The 21,738-nt window shown below is 37.9% G+C and overlaps 2 protein-coding genes across 2 annotated transcripts in view; one reads left to right on the top strand and one right to left on the bottom strand.

Annotated features, from left to right (window-relative positions):
* Nucleotides 1–19,691, bottom strand: part of PARG (poly (ADP-ribose) glycohydrolase) — a 163,850-nt gene extending 144,159 nt beyond the window's left edge. The window contains exons 1-6 of the mRNA XM_012658406.1: nucleotides 19,216–19,691; nucleotides 13,401–13,467; nucleotides 11,818–12,804; nucleotides 10,534–10,717; nucleotides 3,371–3,493; nucleotides 3,165–3,248 (exon numbers count right to left, since the gene is read on the bottom strand). Coding sequence (XP_012513860.1) covers nucleotides 3,165–3,248; nucleotides 3,371–3,493; nucleotides 10,534–10,717; nucleotides 11,818–12,804; nucleotides 13,401–13,467; nucleotides 19,216–19,435 — 1,665 coding nt within the window. The 5' untranslated portion in view covers nucleotides 19,436–19,691. The remainder of the gene's footprint in view (nucleotides 1–3,164; nucleotides 3,249–3,370; nucleotides 3,494–10,533; nucleotides 10,718–11,817; nucleotides 12,805–13,400; nucleotides 13,468–19,215) is intronic.
* Nucleotides 19,692–19,734: 43 nt separating this feature from the next.
* The window catches only part of TIMM23 (translocase of inner mitochondrial membrane 23 homolog (yeast)), a 23,705-nt gene continuing 21,701 nt past the window's right edge, over nucleotides 19,735–21,738 (top strand). Inside the window, exon 1 of the mRNA XM_012658405.1 lies at nucleotides 19,735–20,009. Within this exon, the coding sequence (XP_012513859.1) occupies nucleotides 19,904–20,009 (106 nt within the window). The 5' untranslated portion in view covers nucleotides 19,735–19,903. The remainder of the gene's footprint in view (nucleotides 20,010–21,738) is intronic.

The raw sequence follows: 21,738 nt of genomic DNA, 5'->3' as shown, positions 1-21,738 counted from the left end.
CTACAGTGTCATTTGAAATAAGAAAAAAAAACATAAAACAACATGGCAAGAAAGAGCTTTCATTATTCTCTCACAAGCCATAAAATAAATTTTCCATTAAGAATTAAAAAATTTTAAGTATGTCTTTCTAATCACTGGTACCCGATTTCAGAATCTCACACAAAGTATGAAATAGGAATGCCTGTCAACAGGTGAATGGATAAACAATGCAGATCCTGGAGCAAACTACTCATCCACTCAACAACATGGATAAATCTTAGATATCTTCATTCTGAGTGAAAGAAGGGAGACACTATGGCATACACACTACGTGATCCCATTCGTGTAGAATGTAAGCTATGATGAAAAAGAACAGATCGGTAGTTGTCTGGAGCCAAGGCAGAAAGGGGGATGGACCTCAAAGGAGAAAGAAGAGTCTTTGGAGATAACAGAAATGTTCTGTATCTTGATTGTAGTGGGGGTTTCATAGATATATGCAAACGTCAAAATTCATCAAATGATACACTTGGAAAGGATACACATTCTTATCCACAAATTATTCCTCAAAGTTGGTAAGAAGAGTATGTTAAGTAGCATTTGTATTCTATTTTAATTCTTCAATGTTTTATAATTAGCATTAAATTCTAACTCACATTTACTTTTACTTCAGTTTTCAAGTCTCAAAAGTTGTCTACCGTGAGGTTGCCTGTCATTAGAAAAACTCTGTATTCTGAGCTATCAACTATTGAGTGAGTTCTTTTTAGTTCATAATTCATAATAAGCACAAAGAAGTCCATTCTGTGCAAATCATCAGACACACTACAGAAATACTACTATGTAAATCAACTTTTGAGGACACTTCTTTTTTAAACTCTGAACATCTCTAATCCTTATAAATCCAACATCGAATGGTATATAAACAGCAAAAAGATCATTATGTTCAATTGGAGGTATTTAATGTTTCCCCCTTCCTCTCTCAAAGCATTCTTTTGGCAAAGGAAACAATTAACATAAGCAAACAGAAAAATCTCGATAGATTATTCTGCTCTGTTGAATCTACTGTAAGATAAAGAAGAAAGGGAAATTCAAATAAAAGCAGTTACCCCTTCCTAAAGTAATCATGGCGCACTAAGGAACTGCTAGAGAAGTGAACAGACTGTAATTTAGAACACTATGATTATTCTGTGTTTAAGTATGAAGAAAAATATGAAAATTCTTAAAAAGAGCCCCTGTTTAGAAGGCCATAAAAAATCTAAGATAAGGCCGGGCATGGTGGCTCACGCCTGTAATCCCAGCACCCTGGGAGGCCAAGATGGGAGGATCACTTGAGTTCAGGAGTTCGAGACCAGCCTGAGCGAGACCCCGAACCCCCCCGCCCCGCCACACTCCGATCTCTACTAAACTCGAAAAAATTAGCTGGGCACGGTGGTGTCTGCCTGTAGTCCCAGCTACCTGGGAGGCTGAGGCAGGAGGATCACTTGAGCCCAGGAGTTTGAGGTTGCTGTGAACTAGGCTGATGCCATGGCACTCTAGCCCGGGCAACAGAGTGAGACTCTGTCTCAAAAAAAAAAAAAAAAATCTAAGATAGTGTTTCTCAAATAGTCTGTCATAGTATCCTTTAGTGGCCTGCTTCTATGTGAGTTTACAATTTTGGTTTTCAGAAACAAAGGCCAAATGATGACACACTATAGGAAGGAAGGCTGGTACTTTAAATAGATAAAAATGGTGCCAACATTGAACCATCTTTCAATATATCACAATATGGGTATGTTAAATTCTAAAGAATCTGGATCAAAGTGGTCACTATCATATTTATTTTCAAGCTTAAGTTCTGCATTAAGATCCTATCTTTGCATCCATCAATGTCCATCAATTGTTTGTGATTAGTAAGAAAAGGGATAAATACAAAATAAAGAATTTCTTCCTTATACAGTATTTTAAAAAATTTCTCAGCATACGATTTTGGGTTTTGGATCAGTGATTAAAAAATTTCTGTGCAAAAAAGAGGTATTGTACACACTGACAATCAGTATTTAAAAAAGGAGGATATTAACTACAAATTGCTTTCACTATGATAATGAACACAAATCAAATGACAGTTCGTTAGTTTGGAAAACAATCAAATTGATAATAGCTGTAAAAGCACTATAAGAAGTTTATATTTAGTTTTATGTTTGTACATATGTAATCAACAGTACACTAAAAAGAAGTAAACCTTGGCAGACCTTGAGAATTTTTTCCATTTAAAAGGAATCTACTTATTTAAAAGGAATCCATTACGAGATTGAGAAACACTATCCTCAAGGAATGAATTTTTCAAATACATTATGGTAAAACATATCAATGTTTTTCAGGTAAAGAAAGAAAACAGGAACTATAGAAAGGTATAAAAGTTTAAGAATAACTTGTAAGAATAGGTGGAAAACATGAAATCCAAGAAACTGTACATAAAAAATTAAGTCTCTGAAAGAAAATGAAACCCATTTTCATGGAAGTATAAAAAAATTGTCACTGTAGTCACTGTTTATACTTATAAAAACATTAGACATTTCCATGGGTATAGTGCCCCCCAAAATATATATACTCTCTCATATTTTAGATATTAGAAAAACAATCTAATGGTTACCCTTACAGTCTTAAATATTAAAAAATCAAAAAATTATTGCCAAAATATAAGATTAATAAATAAATTAGTAAACTGCTGGAAGCTATATTAAGAGCAATAAAAAACAGAATGCTTAATGTATACTTTAATCATTAAGAAACTCAGTTTCCCTTTGGGCAAATATTGCTGAAGTCATAATTCTTTCCTGATTGACTTTTAAAGCCATTTCAGCAACATTAAGCAACAATTTTAAAACAAAAAATAAAAGAGAAGCCTAGACTGAAGGAAATTGGATGGAGAATCAAGAAACAAAGGTCTTATTCCTGGTTCTCCAAATTATTGTGTGTGGCTCCAGGCAAGTCATTTACAACTCTCATTCTTCTACTCATTTCCTAGTGATGGAGTGGAAAGCAAGAATGTCTTTAAGGAGTGTTCCTTAGCGCCAGGAAGCAAGCACTCTGCAAATGAAGAATGCTGTTACCTGACTCTATTAAGACAATAAAATGTCTTAGAGGGAGAAGACACAGGGCCCACCTCTAAGAGATACATGTAAGAGACAAGAATAGCAAAAAGAACATACCTTCAGGTTTTGGGGTCGTGTAAATTTGTTGAGAAGAGCAGTCTGAATGAGCTCCCACCGGCTCCCTGCAGTTCGCTCACCATTCTTTCAGGAAAAAGAAAAACATAGGAGGAAGCTATTCTAAGTTCTTTTGCATCACAGAATTAGAAACAATCAAGTACCAAACTATCTGTCAGAGACTAAAAAAACCTCAGTTTTGTTCTTACCTCATCTTCCACGGGGTACAAATTTTGTTCTGAACAAGGCATCTTAACATGCTTGTTATCCCACAAATCTTTATAATGTGTTGGAAAAGGTTTAGGAACTTCTCCTGCTCGCAAAAGATCTACCTGAAATGGACAGTAAACAAGAAATTGTAAGTGCATAAAAACTAAGTGTACCTTCTATAAAGTAATCCAAAGAAAGTATCCAAAGCAAATGCTATAAAATAGAGACCAGTTCCTAGGTAAGAAATCTCAACAGACCTCATCAGTTGTTGCCACCCTCACCTCCATTCAATCACTTTACAAGTCCCCATGCTCTGTGCATTCCATCTCATCCCAGCCAGGCCCCGGGGCCTCATCGTTCCTTGCTTGAACTTCTGCCAACAGCCTCCTATCCTTCTCCCTAACTACAACCGCTCCCAGACACATTCAGCCCCCATAAAACCCTTATGCTCACTTAGGAATAACATTATCTTTCTAAAGTATTCCCAGGCTTCTAATCCTATAATGCCCATACTGATTCCAAACGTCATTCTCTTTTTTACATACTTTCTCACCCCAACACTATATATACTAGACAAGCCAGCAGATTTAAAATTCCTTAAACATAGCAAATTCACTTTCGTATCTATATGCCTGTGTACATACTACTGTCTCTTTTTAATATCAGTGCTACCAATTAGCACCTCTCTGACTTTCCCTTTATCTGGTTAAACTTTTATTCTCACTTTCACAGCACAGCTCAATTTTTATTTCCTCCACGAAGTCTTTAGAAACTTTTAAATAGGCAGTGAGTTTATTTCCTCTTGTTTTATTAGATCATCATGCTAGAGCACACTTGTTTTTCCTTCCCTCATTAGACTCTAACTTTTTTGAGAGTAACCGTATTAATTAACTTTGTATTCCAGATATTTAACAGACTATTTAAGAAACATATATGTATATATGCATGTGCTACTATAATAAGCATTAAATGTTTGAGGAAGGAGACATTTTAAACTCTAAAAGTTTTAATTTTTGCCTATTCTGTTTATTACATATAAATAAAGTCATACAGTATGTGGCCTTCTGTGTCTAGCCTCTTTCACTTAGCATGTTTTCAAGGTTCATCCATGTGGTAGCATGTATCAGTACTTCACTGAAGAGAATCAAGTAATCACATAAATAAATATAAGATCTCAGTTGTATTATGCTATGAATCAAAGGTTCATGGTGTTTTTAGAACCTATTCTAGACAGATTTAATTTAACTGGTGAATTTAGGGAAGGCTTCCTTGAGGAAGTGGCAACTGAGCTTAACTCAGGAAAAGGGAGGAAAGAAGACTGTTCCTCAAAAAGGGAACAGATGGTCAGGGGGTGGCTCGTGCCTATAATCCTAGCACTTTGGGAGGCAGAGGTGGGAGGACTGCTTGAGGCCAGGAGTTCAAAACCTGAGCAAGAGCGAGACCCCATTTCTACAAAAAATAGAAAAATTAGCCAGGTGTGATGACATGTGCCTGTCGTCTCAGCTACTTGGGAGGGTGAGGCAGGTGGACTGCTTGAGCTCAGAATTTGAAGTTGTATTGAGCAATGATGACTGCATCGTTGCCTGTAACTATTCTGTAACTATTAATTCTGTAACTATTAATATCTGGTATCTTAGAATATAACTAAGGACTGTTCATTTAAAAACTGTTAATTACACATATATCATATTATCATATTAAGGGGAAAGAATCTAGAAGAAAATACAACAAATTATTAAACTCAGGAAATAGGACTAAGAGAGACTTGAGGTTTCTGACCTATATATACTTTCACGTGATAGTTGCATTTTTTTTTTACAATGACCCTATGTTACTTTGTAATAAAATATATTTGAAAAAGATTTTAAAGACCATTAGCTATCTAAGAAATAAACAACAATTATAGAGATTAAATAACGATGGCATAGGATGCTTTGGGTTTTCTTTGTTGGGGGTGGGAGAGAGAGGAAGGAGTAAAAGTTAAAAGTTAAAATGTCACTTAACTCCCTCGATCAGTCTTTTCTTCAATTTTTGTTTTGATTTGTTTTTGTTTTTGTTTTTGTTTTTGAGACAGAGTCTCGCGGTCACCCAGGCCAGAGTGCCACGGCATCAGCCTAGCTCCCAGCAAACTCCTGGGCTCAAGTGATCCTCCTGCCTCAGCCTCCGGAGTAGCTGGGACTACAGGCATGCGCCACCATGCCCGGCTAATTTTTCTTCTGTTTTCAGTAGAGACGGGGTCTGGCTTTTCCTCAGGCTGGTCTCAAACTCCTGACCTCAAGCGATACTCCCACCTCGGCCTCTCAGCTGCCACGATTACAGGTGTGAGCCACCGCACCCGGCCTTTTCCTCAATTTCTAACCGTTAGTATCTTCTCCGTCATCCAGACTAAGAAACTTAATTCTACATGCATCACCACAACTCCTTTCACTTATCACCCATATTTAAGAATTCACCATGTACTATGAACTTTACATCAAAAAATGCAACTACTATTTTCCTTTTTATTCCCACAATTATTACCCTATCTCAGTGATTTTCAAACTTTTTAAAATAGAAATCTAAACCAAATGAAAGCTGTTTTTATAAATATAATTTTTACAGTAACTTTTACTTATTCTAACATCAATAAGTGACAATGAAGCAGTTTTACAAAATACGAAATTTGAAATTAGGAGTTAGGGATGATAGCTAAAGCTTACCTCAATCTACCATTTAATTTACATTTATATCTCTTACACAGTATTAAGAAAATCCTGACTGCACACACCTACATAGTTGCAACAGGTAACAATTTTTAAATTGTTATTTTCGTGTTTAAGGAAATTCTTCAGATAAACAGTAGGGGCAAGAGAACCTGGGCTCTATGGTTGGCACAAAAATGGGTTATCTTGGCAAAATCTGGCTGAAATGTGGAATTAAGTATCTTCAAATTTGAGTATGTTTGTTCTTTTATTACAGGTTTTTCACTGTAAAAATACGACTTAGAAAAGAAACAAGTCAAACTCCAAAAGAATCCCTAAAACACTTCCACACAGCACAATTTGATAATTCCCGTCTCCTTACTTAGTATCTCTTATCTGAGCTCTTACATCACCTCTCCCTGCTTCCAGTGTATGCACATTTCTATTTTCCTCACATGCAGCTGTCTGAGTAATCTTGCCACAGCACGACTGTCGCCTGCACAGACATGATTGAAGTCTGGTTGCTGGCACCTGAAGCCCTCTGTGATACGTACCCAATTCACTTTTCAAGTCTTCTCTTCTTCCATTCTCCAGCCAAATTCTACACTGCAGCAAACCAACTATATTTTCCATTTCTGAGACAAATAGTTTTCAGCCACATAGCCTTTTTCTTATAAAGCTTATATACGTGTCTAGAATTCTCGTCTTTCTGACTCCACCTCAGAAATTTCTGCTCAACTTTTAGAGCTCAGCTCACACTCCACAATCCTGCCCAATGTCACTCCACCTCTAAACATGGTAAAGCTTTCTGAATTTCAAAATATTTAATCACATCTAGACTAAGTTGTACGATGAAAAGGATAATGTCAATTTTTTTAAGTAGTGCCTGTGAAATCTATAAAGACAGACTAATAAATGGGATGAATATTTAAAACCACCCAAGAGTGATGGAAATCTTCTAAAACTGGATTATGATGATGGTTGCTCAATAAATTCACTAAATTATCACCGAATTGAGTACTTAAAATGGGTGAATTTTATATACCTCAATAAAGTTGTTTTTTAAAAACAAGAACCATAGAAAGTATAAAAGAGGTTACCAGGAACTGGCGGAACCGGGAAACAAGGCATTACTGTTTAATAGGGACATGGTTTCCGTTTGCAAAGATGAAAAAGTTCTGGAAATATATAGTACAACACTGTGAATGTACTTAATGTCACTGAATCATACACAAAAATTAAAAGGGTAAATTTTGTGTTATGTATATTTTACCACAATAAAAGAAAATTAGGTTGGTTTTAGACATGTTGAGTTTGAGATACCTGTGAGGCAGTGATGAAGATGTCTAGAAGAATCCAAAGCTCATAAAAGAGGGCAAAACTGGAGAAGGATTTAAGGGCACTGAATGACACATAAATCTGAACTTTAGGGACCAACTCAGTATCTAACATGTAGTGGGTACTCAAAAAATACTCTCAGCTGAATTAAAAAAAAATAAATAAAGAATCTAATGAGGCTTCTTAAAAATATTGAAAAATTCAATTTCATCAGACAATGCTTCATCTTGCTAATTTTTTAAATACTGTATTGAGTAAGCTATCATACAATTCTTCATTCTGTAGACTTCTCAATATTTAATAAATGCAGAAGACAGAAGAACTTTCTATGCCTTAGTCCAGGGGTAGGGAACCTGTGACCTTCTAGGTCCTTAAGAGCAGCCTTTTGACTGAATCCAAATTTTAACAACAAATCCTTTTATTTCTATCAATACATTTTTGTTTGTCTTTTATGCTTTTAATTTTTAAAATCAACATATTTAAAATACCAAAGAATAAAGTAAGTTTCAACAAAATAATTCTCCCAGATTGACCAGCACAATTTTAATATTAGTAAGACATAAGGACTAAATTTACAGCTTTTATGCTCATGATTTAGTTCTAACTTCCCCCACCTGACTGGCGCCACTACCACACAAGACTGGTTGGCGAGAGTTTACGGGGATCGAGTATGCCAGTCTGTTATCAGCTTTTCACAACATTGCACTGTTTCTGTTTGAAGTGGAATTCATGAATGGTTGCACAGCTCAATAGTATTTTTTTAATTCTGTCTGCTTAACAGCCCATCATGTCAAAGACCAAGAGAACACCGAAGGAAGAAAACAGATTTTCTAATGAGGATTGGGAGTTGCATTATCTTGTTTCTGCTAAAGATAACATGATTTGCTTGCTTTGTGATACTGCAATATCAACATTAAAGAAATTCAATGCTTTTCCTCTTAAATGATGATGATGATGACCAACCTAGAGGACTCACCAAAGAACAGATTGACAACTTGGCAACAAAAAGTTTTGGTGAAAACAATGCATTAAAACCTGTAGTGTTTGTATTATAGGATATACAGAAGGCAAAAAAAAAAAAAAAAAGAAAGAAATTCAGTGCTCATCAACATTATAACACTCAAAAGGACCACAAATATTTTAAATTAGAGGAAGAAGTGCAAAAGGTTGTATTGCAGAAATGAAAAGATGAAAAGCAAAGAATTCTTTCAAGCAGCAGTAAGACCTGGAAATAATGCCACTGAAGCAACTTTCAAAGTAGTTTATATACTCAGGAAAAAAGGGAAGCCCTTTAGTGGTGTAGAAATTGTGAAGGAATGCATTGTCCAAGTTGTAGGATGCTTAGACCCCGATAACATTTCAAAGTACAAACAACGGTCTCTTTCGAGGAGAACTATAACTGATTGGTAACATGGATTAGCCTTCAACTTAACAACTTCATTCAATACTTCAAAAGGAAAGTATGTTTTATTCAATCACTTTGAATGAATCAACTGATATTATTGACTCAGCATAGGTTATATACTTCATTCGGGTCATAACAGAAGATTTTCTTTGCTAGGAAAAGTTACTCGCTTTGGGCACTCTTGAGAACAGAACATGGGGAATAGACATTTTCAACAACATTCAAGATAAATGTCATGAAATTGGACTGGATTTGGTAAATTTAGTGAGTGTATGTACAGATGGTGCACCTTCCATGACAGGAAAACATGAAGGGTCTATTGCACAGATAAAAAAAAGTATTAACAGATCCAGATGCTCTCGTTTCTTTTCATTGTATCTTGCATCAGCAAAATCTCTGTGCTAAAGCCACTATTTTAAGTGACACTTTGCAACAAGTTGTAAGTATTGTTAACTATATTCGTGCAACACGGCATCAGGTTGAAGGATAAAGTATTCAGTGTGGATTTGCCATGTCATTATAAAGTGCACTGGTTATCACAGGGACAGGTGTTAGTCAAAATTTTATCTCTGGGAGAACAGATAGTTAAATTTTATGAAGAACAGAATCAGCAATATGAATTACTGAAAAAAGATTTCTATAGGAATGCAGCATTTCTGTGTGGTATGTCAAATCAAAACGACTTGAATATTTCTTTGCAAGGTAAAACTAATTCCATATATGGTATGTGGCAAAAAATCCAAGCATTTTGAAAAAGGCTATCTTTTCTCAAAACACTTCTTCAAAAGGAAATCTCAGATGAACATTTTCCCCAGTTAGCAAAGGTCATTGAAGAGCAGGATGATATATGTGAATCATTTGAAGAATATGCAGCCAGTATTTCAATTTGTTTTATTTTTATAATCAGAAGAAAAAACTTATAAAGCTCATATTAAAACTCAAGAGCTTCTTCTCGATAGTCTATGGAAGAAATTTCTAAGAACATATAAATGACCTTCTGAAAACAGAAATGCATAATGGTTCATGGTATCTGCTACTTCTCATGGTACCTATTAATTGGAGAATACAATGAAAGGTTCACTGACTTTGAGAATTATGACATTACACTCAAATTAGCATTTCAGCCTCATCTTGTTGATATCACCAAGGCACCTAAAGAACAGATGGAATTGATTGACCTCTCAGTAGATGATATTTTAAAGTCATTATTTGATGCTAAGAAAGATCCAATTGAAATATGGAAAAATGTAGAATACCCACGCCTTTGGCAACATGCCTGAAAAATGCTTTCTTGCTTTTCAACCGCTTCTTGCTGTGCATCTACATTCTCCTACCCAACCCGAATCAAGATGCCCTTAAGGTCACAAATGACTGATAGCCACCTAGAGGATCAACTGAAACTGTGGACCTCCATGCTGCAACCAAATATTCAAATGCTTTCCAACAAAAAGCAGACACAACAAAGTCATTAAAAAGTTAGTTAACTTTAAAATTAACAAATAGCTTTCATTTCTGAAATTATTAAGTATAATCAGAGTTTCACAAAATAATGTACATTTTTAAGTATATCTAATTGAAGTTTCTTGAGTGCAGCCTTATTTGATTACAGCTAAATTAATGTGGTCTTCCAAAATGAAAAGGTTCCCCCACCCCTGCCTTGGTATATTTTTCACATCAATCATATCACAATAAATCAGGACTTCCAGTTTTCTCTTTATAGGTAAGAAGTGACACCTACCCGAATAGCTACTGTGTGATTTGCAGATGGTCTTAACAGAGGCAGCCGGATCCCACACCAAGGCATTCTTCTCATCTCTTCAACAGGCGTTCCAAGCCACTTCTTATCTGGAGAAAGGTGAGGTGGAACGTATTTAGGGATCTTCCTTTCTGTTCTTTGATGTTTGATTTCACATTGTTCTTTTCTAAGGTCAAGACAAATATATTCAATCACAAATTATTTACTGTTTTAATTTCCTTGGATACACAAGTACAAAACTTACCCAGAATGTTATTGTTTAAAGTATGTCACACTTGTTCTCTTATTTCAATTTGTTTTATTTTTATAATCAAAAGAAAAAACTTATAAAGCTTATATTAAAACTCAAGAGCTTATTCTCAATAGTCTATGGAAGAAATTTCACATTGTTCTTTTCTAAGGTCAAGACAAATATATTCAATCACAAATTATTTACTGTTTTAATTTCCTTGGATACACAAGTACAAAACTTACCCAGAATGTTATTGTTTAAAGTATGTCACACTTGTTCTCTTATTTCAATTTGTTTTATTTTTATAATCAAAAGAAAAAACTTATAAAGCTTATATTAAAACTCAAGAGCTTATTCTCAATAGTCTATGGAAGAAATTTCCAAGAACATGTAAATCACCTTCTGAAAACAGAAATACATAATGGTTCATGGTACCTGCTACTTCTCCAGTTTCTACACAGTAACATTCAATGAAGTAAATTCACTATCGCATACTAGAAAACTGAGAGCACAGAAATTACTGAGTGGGGCTTAAGATTCCATATGGGATAACAGCAAAAATGTAAGCTTTATAATAAGACAAGTGGCCCAGTGCTACCACCCAGAAGTTAAATGATTTCAGCAAATTCTCTAACCCAAATCTTGGTTTTCTTATTTATAAAGTAAGTACAATACCACCTGCCTGTCAGTCAGAGGATCAGAGAAACTGTAATATACGGTGGCCTAGAAAAATGGCTAAATAAACAGTAGTTATTATCAACCTAACGTTTTCAAGTTCTGATAATTCCCATAAATTCCAGAAGGAAGTTCATGAAACTAAAAATCTGATTTCTCATATTTACTTTAGTTTTTCTTTTCTGTTTCTGGCCTTTTTAGGGTTTAAACTTTGGAGTCTAGGTTTAAATTTAGCATAGTTAACAAGAAACACAACCATTTCTTTGGTTTACTATAAATTATAACTTTGTTAAACTCCCTTATAAAATTTATAAAGCATATTACACTATTGGAGAGATACTCTTGATTAGAAAAATTACCTTCTGTCCTCTGCTTTGGTCATTCTCATGAAATGATCTGTGATTTTAGAATCCTTTTTTCCATGTGGCTTAGAATTTCTGCATTCTACATTCAAGCTAGAAGTATTTCCAGGTAGTTTAGTATTTAAATCATTCATTCCAGTACAACTCTCTCCTCCTTCAAATTGGAAATGTAATCTAATTTCACCTCCCTTAGTAGAGTATCGTTTCCTAAATTCAGTTTCAGCTTCTCTTGCTTGGAACTTTGAAGGTTTATTTGCTGTTTGGGGGGAACTACCATCTTCTTGTTCATCAAAAGCCGGACTTGTCTCCTCATCTGCTTCTGAGTCTTGACAACTATTTTTGGAATTATCTACATCCATCGGCGACTCGGGTTCACTTTCCTTCTCAAATGGAGGAGAATTTCCTAGGCTACATTCTTGTCTACTCGATTTGCTGTCATTTTTCAATCCAGCACCAACATCCTCAGAGCCAACATCTGACAATGGACTCTCCGGCACCACGTCTACCTCGTCCTGCTGACAATTCGCACAGTCTTCCACAGGATGGCAAGACTTACTGCACTTCTGGTGGCTTCTGGCTTCTCTGGCCTGTTCATCTTCTGCAGTCTGCTTTGCATTTGCAAGCTTTACAGGTGTCAGAAATTGTTGGTTATCTCTGTTTTCTTCACTATCTGTGTCACTGGTATCATCGTTTTGGGGTGACTGATCAATGTTAGCATTACTGAACTGCTCTGGTACTAGAGTTACTGTTGGAGGTTCACTTTCCAAAAGCTGCTCCGTATGTTTCCCTTCATTTTGCCACTTACACATAGTTGCAGTCTGATGCTGGTTCAAATACTGTGTACTTTTTTCAATGGGTGATTTATCAAGACTTAGTTGAGAAACATTTTCTAATTTTTCTACATTATGTTGATAAAAGTTATCTTTTTGTACAGAACTCATCATGGATTCTATTCTTGTATTGTTGTTTTCTTTACTATGCAAACTACAAGAGAACAGAAAGAACTAAAAACAACTTATGATACAAAAAAGGTCACTTACCCAACCACACCCCCACAATTCACAGCAATACTTAAACTCCTGTGGTTTCCTAAGCACACAGCATGTTCTTCCCTGACTCCACATCTGTGCACATGTGCCTACAATGCCCTTTCCCCAGCTTGTGCCTCGTAAACACTTGCCTTTCCTTCAAGTCTTAAACATCACTCACCACCTTATGCAGTCCTCCTTCATGGCCCAAAGGTAAAGCTGAACATTTGTTTCGTCTATATGCTAACTACCACTGTACCTTGCTCGTATGTGTACTGTTGCATTTATCATACTAGGCAGTAATTATGTATGTGTTTTTGTGTCTGTGGCCACTGCTACACTATAAGTATCTTAAAGACACCTCTGTATCTCAAGTACACAGGACAGTCCCTGGCATATAGGAGACTCTACAAAATTATTTATAAGTTGAAAAAAAAGAATAAATGTAGATGAAGAAGAATAGAAAAGAAGAAAGAGAGAAAATGCCATGAAGCAAGATAAAACATCCATATATTATGTTATCCGTTTCTCTACAAAGGCAGATTTCTATACCTTTCTGATTCAGCAGTCTTGATTCCTTTAGTGTCCATCCAACTGGTAATAGTCTTTTGTCTGAAAACTGTAAAAAAATAAAAAATTAATCTATATGCATACACTCCTTCAAATAGAAAACATATACAGCGTATTATATATGGAAGGCACTATGCTAGGTACTGTGAGTTAAACAAAGATTAACAAGTAATTACCCTCAAATAATAATAGATAGGATAGGAACATAAATATTACTACATGTGACATAAAGTAGAAAGTAACTGGAGCTGGTATGGTCTAATGAGTAAAAGCACAGGCTCTGGAATCAGAACATCTGGATTCAAATCCTGGCTCTCCCACTGGCTTCCTATGTGATTTTGTGAGGTGTCATTTCTCTATGTCTCAGATTCCTTATCTGTAAAACATGCAAATTAATAGTGTCTGTCATGAGGTTAATGTAAGATTTAAATTAAATAATAATACACATAAAGTATTTAGAGCACTATCCAGCATATGCTTGGTAAACAATAGTTCTTTATCTCTATTATTGAAAGAGGTTTGATAAGGAATTAAGGTATTTCTGAGGAAAGGTCTACTTCAGGGAACAGAAGCAAGTGGGGATAATCAGCAGGATTTTCCAGAAAAAGTAGTGCTTGAATTATGCCTAAGCACACAGTCACACAAAGGGAAAATCGTAAGCAAAGGCACCAATGGCAGAGAAATATAAAGAACTTAAAAAGAAAACAACAGAAAATATGGTTGAAAAGTCAGCTAGGGCCGTATCATGGAGGATCTTGAATGACCCACAAAGAGAGGAACAAAAAAGTGTTGAAAGTCATCCTCAAGAGTTGTGATGCTAGAATTCAAATCTAGGAGGCTCATAGCCATGCATGATACGTAGCCTGGAGGACAAATCTGAGGGGTAAGAAGAAAGAGCCTATTGCCAGAAACCAGAGCAGAAGCTACTGATCCAGGTCAGTGGTTCCCAAACTATCTGGATCATCAGGATGTCAACAATAAATGCACCCTAGGGCCACATCCCTGACACAGAATCTATATTTGAGTAAGACGGAGGCATGAGGGGAGCTGGAATCTGTATTTTTTTTCAAAAAGTGATTCTGATAATCAACTACACTGAAGAACCACGGGCCAAGAACCAAAACTAGTCCTTCCAAGAGTAGTAAAACTGAGAGAGTCATTATAGACTTCACAATGACGGAGAAGTTAAGTGACATTAACCTTTAAGGTTGAGAGACTTGAAAGATGGTAACAGGAGTAAGTAGAAATGTGAAACATACGAGAATTGCATTTAGGGAAAAACATGATTAGGTCAGTTCTGCATATGCTAAGTTTGAGATGTCAAAGAGATAACTAGATAGAAATGACCAGCAGACTGTAGCAAAAGAATAATTGATAGCTCAAAGGAGAGAGAGATACAATATAAATAACTGCAAGCTGCATTTTACAAAACCATTAGAAATAAGTGTGCTAATAATATTTAACATATTGGACAGGGATTAAATGTCCCTCATATTTTAATACAAGAAAACATAAAATCTTAAACATTCTCAACTACTCCCTAAATTGCAATGTAAGAATTTAGGCACCTTAAGCCATAGACTCATTCTTATTTACCTGTCTCCTCAAACACCATAATATGAGCAAAACAGCTGCAGGCTCAAATACATGAAAATCAACAGTTTATTTACCACTAAGATAATGGCATAACTGAAATACATTTTAGACTTGGGGAGAATTTTATACCAGATATATATTCAATTGCCACATAATTTTTTTTTTTTTTTTTTGGGATAGGGACTCACTCTGTTGCCGTGGCTAAAATGCAGTCTCAAACTCCTGGGATCTGGCGATCCACCTGCCTCCCGAGTAGCCTGGTGGACTACAGGTGCATGCCACAGAGCCCAGCTTGCCATATGTTAATAATTTTTACCTTCCACAAAATACTAAAGGTCCAACTAGTAAAAATCTTTGATTGGTATTTTTTAAATAGTTTCTTTCACAAAAAAAGTAATTATATATACTTGATATTTCTTCTTATTAAACACCACTACTTTAGTGATTTTATTTGGTATTTCGGCAGCAAATCAAGCTTCAGAGAAAAAATTGGCTTCAGTGAGAAGGGAGTAAGATAATGAACCATTTGATTCTGAGACTTTTTCCATAATTCCATCTTCTCTATTTAATGTCTTTATAACAAACATAGCTAGTTCAGAAAATCCTCAAATCACAAACTAGAAATGTGCCAAAAATTTCATTTTTTGAGTAGTTTAGAATTTAAAACACCCTTTCCATAAGTGTAAGGATTAAATGTAAGGATGCAATGGCTGGGTTTCTATAATACACATGAAGCACAGTACTATGCTGATTAAGTCTATGGAAACTAAAGACTGCATGTATCATTTCGTGAAAAACCAGGAGTTTTCCAGTGAAACTGAAGGAGAAGAGGGCTCTCTCCTGCAGCCCTGACACTGAGAATGTGTTCTCTCTCTAGCTTGAGAATTCTGATTATGATTCCTGAAGCCCGAGAAAGGGATAAAGGAAGAAAAGCAAGAGGTGAGAAACCAATATTTCCTGCTAATAAAATATTTGTTGGTGCTCCTGAGGGCCCCAAAGAAAGAACTGCTTATTGCTCTTTCCAATACCACTACTTCTGGCTTCTAAAAGTTTCTTTTCCAACACATCACAGGTCTGTTTCAGAGTTTTGTCCCTCTTACTTCTGAAGTAAGCATAAAGTGATGCTTCCAGGTTTTCTGGGAATTTCTATCTTTTAACTAGAAATACAGCACAAAAAGAGAGGCAATAAGAAGTGACAAAAAAGATAAAGATCTAGAGTCAAGTAATCCTGGATTGAAGGCCTTGCCCAGTCACTTACTAGTACCATCTTGGTCAAGTTATTAATACTTCACTTCATTGAGCTTCTATTTCCTCATCTAGAAAATGGGGTTAACAACAGCTACTTCCAAGGGTTATGTGAATCAATGACAATACGAAAATGAGAAAAAATATTAAGCGTCTAGCCTCACACAGCAGATATTCAACAAATGTATTCACTGCCAACACTTCCACCCAATCTCTTTTTTCACTGAAATCAGTAGTTCTCCAACTTTATCCTGACTTCACACCATTTACACTTACAAGCATTAGTAACATCACTGAGTAACCAGTGTATTTCAATGAGCAGATCATTCAATTAACAGCAATAGACAAAGGCAAAAGGCACAAAATGTAGTAAATTCACCTGCATTTCAAAGGAATACCCAACTTCATCAAAAAGTTTCCCATAGCAACACAATTGGGTAACCATTCCTCACTAGAATGTGAGTAGCATGCTCAGTTCTGCCTACATGCAGATTTGAAGACTTCAGTCAATATAAAAAAATGTGTCCAGGAAGATAAATAATACAAAATTTAAAGATACTGAATAATATCCATTTCCCTACCCCATCTACTTCTCCTAGGGTAACTATACCTAAAAATTTTAAATGCCAAGTTCTTAAATGAATGCTACAATTTGAAACAATGGTTTTTTGATACAAATTTAGACTTCAAACATTCTGTTAATTGGTATCCTGTGCCAGGTATACAGAAAACATTTACACATGTGAAAAACAGAACCCAAATTTTAATTTGGTACCTCTTCTGGCAGAGAATTTAAGATATAATCAGTGAGGATTGACTGCCCCCAGCCCTACCTGCTGCTAACTAACTCCTGTTTTACATCCAAATAAGGTTACCAGAACCACAAATTACCCAGTCACAGAAGTCAAATACAGTACCTGAAGTTCACCTTCAGTTCCCTTTCCCCATACCAAGTTCCCTGAAATGTACGTCCTAAATTTTAAATCCATCCCTTCCTTATATCCTCTAAATATGTTATTACTGTAACTGTTTTTTCCTGCAACTGGTCTCCCTGTCTCCATACAGTCTTGACTTTCTCTAATCCAGGGTTTTATGAACTACAAATGACCAGCACTTTCTCAATGAATAATACAGACAACTTAAGAATGCATCATACATAGTAAAGGTAAGCACTGTTTCATGAAAACATGTTTCAGCTACACATATGGCATATTTACCAGGTTACATATATATCCTGCTGTGTGTACCAAATAAAATTTATACTGTTGGTTGTAGTTAGAAAAGTCCAAAAGCCACTGCTTAAAGCTGTAATTTCTAAAATATTAACCAAATGTTATTCCCTTGCTTAGAAGCTTTTTAGTGGCTCCCCATTAACCACAGAATAAAGTTCAAATCCTTGAAATGGAACTCGAGTTTGTCCATGTAGAGTTCCTGCCTGCCACCCAGCCTCATTTAACACTGTCATCCTATGCTCCAGTCCTACCAACTTTTGCACGTGCTATTCTCTCTGCCTAATTCTTTTTTCTCTTGATTTATACAACCAATCCTGCTCATCCTTCAAAACTTCGTGTAAGTCTGCTCCCCACTTCCTCTAAGTCCCAAGACATCTAAGTGTACACCATGCAATAGAGCACTACCTGACCTCTTCCCAGACTTACACCGTTGACCAGTGCATCCTTTTTGAAATGCATTCTTCTATGCATGACACAACACAAGCCAGGCTTTCCTCCTATCTCTAGGGCCACTTTTCTTCCAGGCTACCTTTAAATGTCGGTGTTTCTTAAGATTCTGTCCTAGGTCACCTTTACTTTCTCTACATGCTTATACGATCTAATCTACGCCTGTAGCATCCATCATGTTTTTGCCAAGAACTCCCTAATCTATTTCTCCAGCACAGACATATTTCCTCTGAGGTACAAACCCAAGTTTCCTAAATCTATCCACTTCTTCCCTTCCCTACAGCCCACATCTAGGACTAAGCCATGATTTTCTCCCACCCAAACTAACTCAACTAGTCTTGGGCCTCCACTAGTGCTCCCTTTCAATCCATTCTTCATTTTCCACACACTAGCCACAGGGACTTTTCAACAAACAAAAAAATCTCATTGAGTCATTCCTGTACTAAAAACCTTTGAATGGCTTCTCATTGCCCTTACCGATAAAGTTAAATCCCTTAGCACTGTCTACATATCCAAATGGATCTTTTTTTCTACCGTTCTGCAGCCTCATCTCTCACTACTCTCCTCTGTTCACTCTACGCATCATCCACACTCTTGAAACACTTTCTTACTTCCTCTTCATCGAGCTAACTCCTACTCATTCTTCAGCCCTCAGAATAAGCATCTCATCTTCTGGAGGACTATTTTTGATCCCATAAATTAGGTTAGCTGCCCCTGACTCCTACCAGAACAGTCTGTCCCCCACCCATCCATTACCCTTTATTATATTGACTTCTGCTATTGTCTACCTCTCCATAGATTTTAGAGTATGAAGGCGGAGGCCAAGTTTCTCTTGTTTAACACTGTATGCCAAGGACAAGGACAATGCCAGCTAAGACTAACAGTTCTGTCCTGGGACAGAATCTGCACGAGGGAAGTTGGCAACATCTTTCTTTCCATCTACAGGCTGAAGCGCCCTACTGCTACACACACAAACTAAACCTCCTTGACGACTAAAGCAATTTCTCCGTTAACCCTGAGGAAAGCAAACAGGTGGAGCCTCCTGCCATTTTCCGCCCTGTGAGTGACTGCTCATCAAGGCTTCTCACACCACCCATCGCGCCAAGAAAAATGCAGCCCCATTCCCGCACTAGTGGCCTTGGTGGGCGAACCAGGGGACCTCACAGCAGTGCACACGAGACCAGAGAAGAATGACTGGAACCCCTGGGTCCTCAAACTGAGACCAGGAAGAGATTTGGGCCAAGGCGAAGGACAAAGATTTTTATTTCCCCACGTACCAAGCGAGGTGGCGCTGCCTCTGCGCGGTCCCGCCCGCCCCGGGACGCAGCCTGGCGAGGACGCTGGGACCCTTAACTGCACGTGAGCGTCCTTGGGGTCGAGGACGCGCCTCTGCCTGCCGGGAAAGCTCCGGGCGTCCGAAGCAGCCGGCGGAGAAGTTGCAGCGGCGCCCCAGCGGGGTCGCTTGGTGCAGGGCTCACAGCCGGGGCCCGCACTCATGCTGGGACCCCGCAGCGCACAGTCCCCGGGCCGGCCCGGGCGGAGAGCCTCATTCACTAACCCTGAGAGGGACGGACTGCGCCTCCTTCTCAGCGCCTCCCCGCACCATGCCCTCTCTGCCGCTGCCTGCTTCTGCAGTTGCTGATCCGCTGGCCTCCCGCGTCTGGCCCTAAGCAGTCGCCTGCATTCCCTCTTCCACAGGCACCCCACCTGCCTCAGGACGCGTCGCTTTGATTCGGGCTTCGTTCACTTTCCCACCACCGGAAAGCTGCCGTCAGGCGCTTCCGGCTTCCGGGGCGTACACTGCCGCAAAGCGGAAATGTGGCGCTTAGCGGGTACCGGCGCCCGGAAGGTCAGCGTGTGAAGGAGGTGGTGGTAACACCGGGCGTCCCGCTGTTCCTGAGGAGCACCTGCCCAACCCCGGCCTGCGGCAGCAGCGGGAAGAGTCAGGCAGTTTGCCGGGACACCATGGAAGGCGGCGGGGGCAGCGGCAACAAAACTACAGGGGGGTTGGCCGGCTTTTTCGGAGCCGGCGGAGCCGGTTACTCGCACGCGGATTTGGCTGGTGTCCCACGTAAGTATCGGGCCTAGCTTACTAACCTTTCTGACTGGTTCCTGCGCCTACACCGAACATGAGGTGTCCCGTGGTGTTTTTTTTGTTATCGTTTTTTTTTTTTTATCTTGCTGGCGTTCACAAGCTTCAGTGCCAATGGTGGGGCTACGGCCGCTCTTTCAAGATCGAACGAGTTTTTAGGGCCACAGATGCCCGTAATTGACTTGGACTTGGGAGATGATGCATGTTTTCTTACGTTTATATCTGAGTCTCGTGCCTTTTTTTTCATCACACACGTTGGTGTGTGTTGCCCACCTCTGGAAGTAAATGTATTCCAAATAGCAAGCCCGTGGTTAACTTTTTAGCACAAAGTGACATGTTCTAAATCTCAAAGTAGCCGTCAGGGCAAAACTCTCTAATAATGTATGTAGGTGAGAAGTATATATATGAGTTGGGACAAGCCGAGAAACCATCTGGAGAAGCTGGGAAGTGACCTTGACTGTAAAGGTGATTTATAGACACGAAGAAAGAAGCCAGGTAAGAATTATAGGAAAGGAAATATGCACAAGATCAAGGATGCAGAGGCATGTATACCTTGCCTTTACCTCTCCTCGGTCTATATATATTCCCGGTCTTCGGGACTTTGTAACTTTGTAATTCAACTGGATAAATAGAACTTAGACCTAAAGCTAATAGGCAGCTGATGGTGGATGAGGCGTCTACAAAAGTATTTTCTATTTTTGGAATCTTTGTAATATTTCTCTAGGTCTTTTAGACTTAAGAACAACAAAAAAAGTCCTTTTGTGTTCCTGGTATCACCTGTGTCAAAACCAAGTCTAGAGCACAGTTTTGTATTAGTCTTAGAATCTCTGAGTTTCAGAGCACAGAGGGCACTTACTACCTTAATGTGACAAAGTATTGTACGTTAATGTGATTAAGATTTGAAGGTAAGTTGAGAAAGCAGAGGGTGAGCACCATTCATTGAGCCCCTACAATGTGTCACTACTTTCTAGGTGCAAGACTGCAGTGGTTTAAAAAAAAAGTGATTTCTTGTTTTCACGGAGCTAACTTAATACTGAGGCGAGCCCATTAACATAAAAACATCACAGTTAGTGATAAGTGCTATAAAGAAAATTAAAACAGAATCATGGGGTGGTGATAGGAGCAGGAAACCATTTTAGAATGGGTCAGGGAAAACAACTCAGGGGAGTTGATACTTGAGCTGTGACCTGAATATGATATAAATGCTTGGGAGGCAAGTGTCCAGGAAAATGGCTAGTGCAAATGCCCTGAAACAAAGTTGGCATGTTTGAGGAACAACTGTTAGGCTGGTGTGTCTGTAGAGTTATAAGGGAGTTGGAGTGATAGAAGATGATGAGATCAGAGAGGCAGGGAAGGGCAGGTAATGTATGGTTTTATAAACCATGGTAAGGAGTTTAGATTTGATTACAAGTTTAGAGGGAAGCCATTAGGACTGATTTACTTTTCTGAAGAAAAGGCTGGGCATGGTGGCGTGTACTTGTAATCCCATCTGCTCAGGAGACTGAGTGAAGCAGGAGGATTGCCTGAGCCCAGAAATTGGAGGCCAGCCTGGGCAACATAGCAAGACCTGGTCTCTTTAAAAAAGAAAGAAAGAAAGAAAAATCACTCTAGTTGGTATGTAGAAAATAATTTTGAAGGGGTGAGAGGAAACAAGGAGTTAGGTAGGAGTTCGTTGCCGTGAGATTTTTAATTTTTTTTAATTTTATTT

The sequence above is a fragment of the Propithecus coquereli genome, unplaced genomic scaffold, assembly GCF_000956105.1.
Source record: "Propithecus coquereli isolate 6110/MARCELLA unplaced genomic scaffold, Pcoq_1.0 Scaffold585, whole genome shotgun sequence".
Classification (NCBI taxonomy): Eukaryota; Metazoa; Chordata; class Mammalia; order Primates; family Indriidae; genus Propithecus; species Propithecus coquereli.
The sequence above is the reverse complement of the archived record's forward strand: the minus strand, read 5'-3'. Positions and strand labels throughout refer to the sequence as shown.